General features: G+C 29.5%; 1 protein-coding gene across 1 annotated transcript; it reads right to left on the minus strand.

The window, feature by feature from the left end:
* Positions 1-2,329: 2,329 nt before the first annotated feature.
* On the minus strand, positions 2,330-4,656 carry LOC100252759 (methanol O-anthraniloyltransferase). Its single transcript, XM_002266384.5, has 2 exons — positions 4,109-4,656; positions 2,330-3,541 (listed from the first exon to the last, which is right to left on the minus strand). The coding sequence occupies exons 1-2, from the start codon at positions 4,553-4,555 to the stop codon at positions 2,633-2,635; spliced, it is 1,356 nt and encodes a 451-aa protein (XP_002266420.1). The 5' UTR covers positions 4,556-4,656; the 3' UTR covers positions 2,330-2,632.
* Between the last annotated feature and the right edge of the window lie 3,817 nt (positions 4,657-8,473).

Consider the following 8,473-nt stretch of genomic DNA (forward strand, 5'->3'; position numbering starts at 1 on the left):
TTTTTGGCTAATGGATGCTTATAGCTCACCTTTCATGATACACACACTTGACATTAATAGATGATCACAAGTTTAGGCTTGATTAGGCACTTTCTAAGGATATTTTTGTATCATAACTTGGCACCTAAAATAGATCACTAATGGTCTTGTATACAACTACACTTTAGGTTAACCTTTGGATTCACATTAGTTCACAAGTAAGTTCACATTCACATGCTTTCACTTCTTTTGATTATTTGGTGTTTGATATCTCATGGGTTTTAATGCTTTTAAAAAAAATTTCAACCCTTTCCATAAATAAATCAATCCTTCAACCTCATTCAAAATTCATGATTATGTCATTAGGTGTGAAAATGTATTTTTCAAAAGTCATGCTACCAATTTCAATCGGTACGCATCTTTCCATTAATTTTTAAATGAATTTCAATTTTGAAATACATGAAATAAATTCATGACTCCACATAAATGGGGTAATTCCTTACCTTGGTGAGCTTATCCATGATTAGATGAGGTTAAGAAAGTATGGATAATTTTCATGGACATTAATTTGGGAAGTGGTAAATCCCTACATTCAAGTTCTTCAAAAACAAATATTTTACTCTCTTTGGGTATTTTGTTGAACCTTTGGATGAAAAATTAAATTCAGATTATTTAAGTCCTTCCTAAAATTTTTCTAATAACTAAATGATGTTATAGACTTTCTAAATGTGCTAATATAATTTTTTTTGAGTTCAAAATTGTTTTCAATTTATAGATATAAATCAATCTTTCCACATATTCATTTTCACTATGTTATGGACACTAGGAATTTTTTTCTAAAATTAAATTATTTAATGACTTCCTTAATTCCTTTTGATATTTTTCCTTTAATCTAGACTTCTTGAATTTAATCTTAGGTACCTAAAACACTCAAAACGGATTTCCCAAGTAGGAGATATAATTTTTTTTTTCTCCTAATGGTTCTTTTCAAGAGTTAAGGGGGTGTTTATTTAATTTAAATATGTTATGTGTGTGATCATACTTTATGCCTATTTTTCATGAAAATTAGACATATTGAATAGGTTGTACAAAATTGTTTAGGATTTTCAAGCATCTCTGAGTCAGTAAAATAATTTAACTTTTGCATGTCATGGAAATACGCTTTGTTCTGGACCAATTGGGAGTTTATAAAAACTAGTATTAAAAAAAACATAATTAAATAATTTTACCTTTTAGGTTGTAATCTAGACACATAGAAGAGATTGCCTAATTTTTTTCATAATGAAATTACACTTCTAGATAATTAGTAGAGACCTATTTTAGGACTTAGAGGGTTGCTACTTTATAGTACCTTCTTGATATGTAACCAAACCCCTAGACTTGGATTCAATTTTTAAAGACATGTTTTTCCAAATAAGGAGTCATTTTTAGTATTTTATTTCTTATTTTGTTTTTCCTTTAAAATATAGAAAAAAATAAGTGGTAACTCCAATTTTTACAAAATAAGTTTTGCATTAAAAAGCAAATCTCACCATTGAACAAGAATGTACGTGACAAATGCAAGTCTGCACTATGGTATACCATTAGATTAGTTTTGGTTCCACCCACAAATATGTAAGGAACATCTAAGGCTACCTGCTTCCGTAAGTTTCACTATGTTGGGCATTGTATTAACAATGTAACAATTTTTATTTATTTATAATATATGCACATTTATTGAAAAATATATATGCTTTAAGACTTTATGAAAAATAACACATGTGATACAAGTTTATTCACTCCTTTTATTAAATATTTTTAGGTATACTTAGATTTTGGGAATAAGTGACATGTGTATGAAAGGTGCAAAAGCCTCTTTATTTCTTTAGCTAAGAGACTAATTTAATTAGATATTTTTTGTATTAATGGTTCACTTTACTACGTACTACTTTTTAGGGGATTTGTCATAATTTAATTTATGGATTTTTGTATGAAAAGATAAATTGCAATTAAGTTAGAACTTTTTTGTTAGCTTAATTACTACTTCTCATGTCAAACCACACATGTGAAATGATTGTGGCGTCCTAACCTCCGGGATGGGTCACATCATTGGCTTACATTTCCATGAGAAGGGTTATGATAAATTAGCAATGATGCTTCATGCTAACGTGCCTTCAAATTTTTAGGTTGATGTTTTCCTTGTTGCACCATATCTCATCAACAAGATACCTTCCACAACTTTGAACTTCGACACCTACATTAAAAGTAAATATTTCTCAAAAGGTATAGCAAACACAAATTCACCCAGAAGACATACCCTTTTTGTCTTCCTAGCCTATTGCTCTGTTCAAAAGAGATAAATGCTTGCATGTATCCCCAAACAAATAGAGTTTATGAAGACATGTTTCTACTTGCAAACACTAATGCTGTGCATGGAAATCCATAGCTCAGTTCCTTTCCTAAAAGGATGAATGGCTCACACCACCGGGCGAAATAAGTATTCAACAGCACTCGAGCCTTCAAGCCAAATACAGTGTCATATTGCCTACTATTGACATAACACCTATCACTAGTAATCTCCACCCTCCTACATTTAGGTTGTAAACTTTTTTAAAGAGATCCTAAACTAAATTAAATTGCTTAATTCTTAAAATCCATGTAGATTCTCTTTAATTTACAGCATGGATGTAATAAGTCTAACAGGCCCTTCCTCTTTTGTCATTCTCTTTAGCTCCTGTTCAAACCTTTCCATGACTGGCGGAGGCAGGCATATAGGTATAACATTCCCTTCTTCTCCTTTGCTGTTCCTGAACCGCATACAGAAGCTAATATTAGATAAAGCCCTAGCAACCCCACCATAGACTGGCTTCCCCCACCCGAAGTCGATCTCTCCAATCCCGGCACGTGTGACATCTGAAATAAGATAGTTCCCCGGCTGCGTAAATGAGGGACGGCCCTTGATGACCATATGATCTGCCACTGATTTCACATACTCTTGGCTCATTTCCGCCTTGGCTTTCTTCAGTAACCTTATCGCATATTCCAATGGGTTTTTACATAGCATTCCAGCCTTAGTAATTGAAGCTGGATACACAAAAGCATTTCCGTAGTATCCTGGAGGCAGATCGAAACCGCGCTTGCCTCGCATATTGATTAAGCATGAAATGCGAACAACTTCATCAGGGTCTACTGCAAATGCAATTGTGCGGCATCTCCATACATACGCTATTAGAACCTCAAACGTCGAGCAGGCACCGAGGCTTGCAGGAAGTCGGTTCCTAAGTGCTCTTATCTCCTTGGGGCCAAAGAAGAATGATCGATGAACCAAATTATTTTCGTCCATGGTCATTAGTGTGCCCTTGGTATTGGTTACCTCCTCGTATTCATGATGTATACGGGTAATTCGTGGCGGATTTCGGGCATTTAACAGCTCTCTTTGCCATATGGGCAGCAGAGATGGCACAGACAGACCTTGAGCCATCTCGCTTATGGCGTCGAGGAATTGGACCAAGCCAGGACCATCACTCATTGTGTGGTTTAGGCGCAATGCAAATATAAATCCTCCACACCTCAATCGGGTCACCTACGTTGTACCAAGATTTATTTATAAATGTATGCTTTAGCAACATCCAATGATTTGTCTTATTAAACTTAACATTTATTACTTAATAACTTAAGTTTATTAATTTAAATTGTTAACTTAAATCTTATTATCTAAATATTAGGTTATTTGATAAAATTTATTTCAAATCATCAAATTGACATATTTACCCTCCTTAATTTTGATTAATATTTATTCTAATTGACTTTAATTTATATTTATTTTCATTAATTTTAAGTAATAAATATATTTATAAAACATTCATATTTATATTATTGTAGATATCTAAAAATAACTATAAAATATTTATTATAAAAAGTGGTTTCAAAAAGTTATTTTTAGTATTCCAGAAAACTAAATGTTTTGACTTTTTCTATTCCATTAAAAATTAAAAAATAAGTAATAAGTAAAAAAAAATTAAAAACAAATCATCTAAAATGTGAAAGTAAATTACATTTAACATTAAGTTAAATAAATAAATAAAAACAAATACCACTTTAGTTAAATAAGTTATTTTATCAAATATCATTGATGATGGAGAATATTTACCTGAATTAAGATAAGAGGAGAACCAAGAATTCCCCCAGAGCCAGGGACATCATACAGAAGCTCCTCGAAGCAGGGACACATTGGTTGAATTGCATCACCAAGATTCTCAAGTGTGGTATCGGCATCGGCTTCAATGAACAAGACCCCTTCACCGGTGCAGTCCACCATGAGTTTTCTATTATCCCCTTCAATCAGCCTGCCTGCAAATGGGTAGTAGTAAACAAGCGCCTTGCCTAGAGCTTCTTTAATGACCTTTGCAGGGTCTTTTCCTTTCATTAAAGGATTGTTCGGGTAAAACATTATCACAGGAATTTGAAAGCGAAGGCCTTCTTGATCATCTAAATCAGAAAGCTGCTTCACCTCTCGTGGGGTAGGGTTTGTAGGCCGAACAAACTCTGGAGCACGCCGTTTAACCGAGAATACTAGAGGAGACGATGATGATGCCATGTCCTTCCAGGCTAGGAGTTTGTTGATAGAATATAGAAAAAATGATAAAGAGAAAATTGAAGGAGTTTATGTGATGGTCTGCTTTGAGAAGAAGGTAGCTGATATTTATAGCCTATTGCTGCACTCCAATAACGCGGCGGAGCATCTTTCTCAGCCTACGACACGGTTCAGATAAGAGGTAGACTTTTAGTTGTGTTTCACCTGTTTTTTTTCTCTCCAGGCCCCACTATCTTAATGCACCTAAAATATCATTACTACTCTTTTCTTCTGCACCACACCTTTTTTTGTCTTCTTTTCTCATATTTTTTTTTCATCTCTTCAACAAAAGTCTAAATTCAAAGCTTATTCTCCCAGGTTTGTTTGTGATCCAAAAAGTGTTTAAATTAAGTTCAAAGTACATTTCAACCTCTTTTGTAGATTTTAGTTTATGTTCATATACATTATAATAATGTTTGTTTTATATAAATGTATTTTAAAGGCTATTAATTATTTATAAAACTATTAACAAATGTTTATTATAAAAATAGTTAGGGAAGATTTAGGAATTATTTAGAAAATATTTATTATAAGGGCTATCCATTGGCTTAATTATGTGTTTGTTTCACGACCCCCTTAAAAGCCATGGTCCTTTCCTCTACGTTATGTCTCTTTCAATGTCAGCACGAAAATAGTTAGGGAAGATTTAGGAATTATTTAGAAAATATTTATTATAAGGGCTATCCATTGGCTTAATTATGTGTTTGTTTCACGACCCCCTTAAAAGCCATGGTCCTTTCCTCTACGTTATGTCTCTTTCAATGTCAGCACGGTCCCCTCCTATCATAAAATCACTAGAAATTATTGTACTCCATTGTGCAATACATGTCCTTCTCTCTCTCTCTCCCCCTCTCTCTCTCTCTCTTTCTCTTTGTACACATACAAAATTTCAGTTAATTAAATTATTATTAAATTCCTCTTTAAAATTTTGATTTCTTGGTGAAATTTGAAAGACTACAAAATTAAATTTTACAAAACAAAAACAAATATGTCAATTGAAGTTCAAAAGAGAATTATAAATAAATATTTTTTTATAGGTAAATTTCTTGAACAAAAGAAACAAATATTTTTATTAAAATAAAAAAAAGAATTAAAAATAAATAAATATTCTTTTGTTAGCAAATCTCTTTAATATGGAAGATAAGTTTCTAAAATCAAAATGTCAAATTCTTTGAATTAAACAAATTCAATCTTGGGAAGTCCAAATTTAATTCTCTAACTTCACCAATAAATAATAATGACTTCCTTCAATGGAGGGAATCAATAAAATAATTTCATACAAGGAAAAATGTCTTCACAAAAAAAAAAAATGTTTCATAAAATTTCTTTGTAAGTTCGAGAAATTATAAAAGCATTATAAATGTGATCTTGTCTTTTGACAAAGTCATTTGGGAATAAGTCATTTTAAACCCTAAATTGATTTTCAAAGCAAAGAAACACTTCATCATTGTCTATTAAATTATGATCAAAGTAAAGGAATGAGAGAAAAAAAATATTCTTTTGTAAAGAATATTATCTAAGAGTTTGTACCCCACAATTATTTTAATAAAAACAATTGTTAGCATATTTTTTCTATTATTTTAATTGTTTCACAAGACTTCAAACAATTTGTACGTATAAATTTATGGCAAGGAAAGTTGATAGAATTTTCTTTTGGTTTAGTTTTTTAGGAAAATGTTGAGAACTATAAAAATTAAAGGCATGTTTGATAAGTGTTTTCAAAAACAATTTTGAAAAATGGTTTTTGAGAATGATTTTTAAAAATTATTCTTTGATTTTTATAGAACAAAAGTTTATTTGAAAACTTAAAATGTTTTCAACCTGTTCTTAATATTTTTAAACATGTTTTAAAAATAATTTTTATATTTAGTATTTTATTTTTAATCATTCTACATATTTGTATAATTATTTCTTAAAATAATCCTTAAAAAACAAGTTAAAACAATAGAAAACTACAAAAAAATGTTATCTAAAAATACTTTATTTTCTATTTTTTTTAAAAAAAAAATTTGATTATCTAATATGTTTTCTGTGTTTTTTTTTTAACAACAAAATACTATTCTAAAAAATATTTCCAATTAAGCACTAAATCTTTTAGAATACCCTGTCCCCAAACTTTCATCACCCTTTTTATAAGAAAAATGGGAAGAAATTCTTTTAACATTTTCCTTTATTCTTACATTTTTTTCCACGTTATCCATAGATAATAAAATCATTTCCCTTACCATTTTTAGCTTCTTAAAAGAATAAATAGTACATATAACAAATGCTCGCTCAATGGTTCCCAATCTTTTCTCACTTTCTTTCATTGGTAAATGAGGAAAATTGGTTATGCAATGCATTAAATTTAGCAGTTTGCAACAATATATTAATCTTGTATAATATATATTTTTTTTTATAAATTGCAAAAATATATATGTCAATTTATTTATATTTTTTCTTAGAAACCAAATGGTGATTATTCTTACTTTATTTATTTTTATATATTTTTAATTGGAGTGTTTTCTATGTCACATGTTGATCTTGCAAATCATCAGGTTCTCTTAAAAAGCTCCTCATATTTGGAAATCCACACACTGCAAAAAACCATTAGATATCAAAGTTATACTCTTCATGACATTCTTCATGGTAAGTTATATTCAAATTCAACAACATAAAGTTTATACCAAATTAGATATGAAAGTAAATTACATTCGGTATTAAGTTAAAAATAAATAAATACTATCTAAATTAATTATTTTAACTTGATAATTAAAGTCAAAAATAATTTTAAGTTATAATAGTAAGTTATTTAATCAAATATCATTTTTCGGTTATTTATTACAAATGTTTTAAAATATTTATTACGATTACTAAGACATTGAAAAGAAAAAATGGGGGAAGAAAACCAAGAAGATGAGTATGCATTAATTTGAAATGGGGTGTTTAGTCTTTCTAATGGATATTTGTATTAAAAAAAATGATACCTAAAGAAATTAAATTAGGTGGATACAAATATAAATTAAAAAAAAAAGGAAAATCCCAAGATATATGCTGAAATTATAACTTGTAATAAATGTCAAAATCACCCTTATGCTCATTTTGTTCAAAAGTCTATAAAGTAATCTAATTATCTATTTTACCTAAAATTAGTTAGTGAGTTGTACCCATCAAAATTGTAAACAAACCTCGATTTGTTTCATGATATTCAAGTATAAAAATATCATTTTCTTTAATATTATTTTTCTTCTTTGAATATTTTTTAAAAAATCAAAATTATTTTTTTATATTTGAACTTCATTGAAAATGTGAAGAAATAATAATAATAATAAAAATGAAGAAAAATTCTAAAAATTGTCTTCCTCATTTTTCTTATACTCAAACGTGGAATCCGAGTGTCATATCATATTGAGTTTGTGGAAGCTAACCCACTTACACAGCCCGAGAACCCATCAGTAGTTGTCATACCCATTAAAAGCCATGGTCCTTGCCTCTACGTTATGTCTCTTCCAATGTCAACATTGTCCCCTCCTATCATAAAATCACCAGAAATTATTGTACTCCATCGTGCAATAAATTCCCTCTTGATGGTCCATATATATTCAACATGTGACATACAATTCAAATGTACACATACAAAATTTTATTTAATTAAATTATTATTAAATTCCTCTTTAAAATTATGATTTCTTAATTCAACAAAATTCAAGTTTAATAAGTGATGGTCCATATATATTGAACATGTGACATATAATTCAAAAAAGGATACTTAGTGAAATTTGAAAGACTGGAAAATTAAGTCTTACAAAAAGAAACAAATATGTCAATTGAAGTTCTAAAGAGAATTATAATTAAATATTTTCCTGTTGATAAATTTTTTGAACAAATTAAAAGAAACAAATC

Source organism: Vitis vinifera, chromosome 2, assembly GCF_030704535.1.
Source record: "Vitis vinifera cultivar Pinot Noir 40024 chromosome 2, ASM3070453v1".
NCBI classification, from domain to species: Eukaryota; Viridiplantae; Streptophyta; class Magnoliopsida; order Vitales; family Vitaceae; genus Vitis; species Vitis vinifera.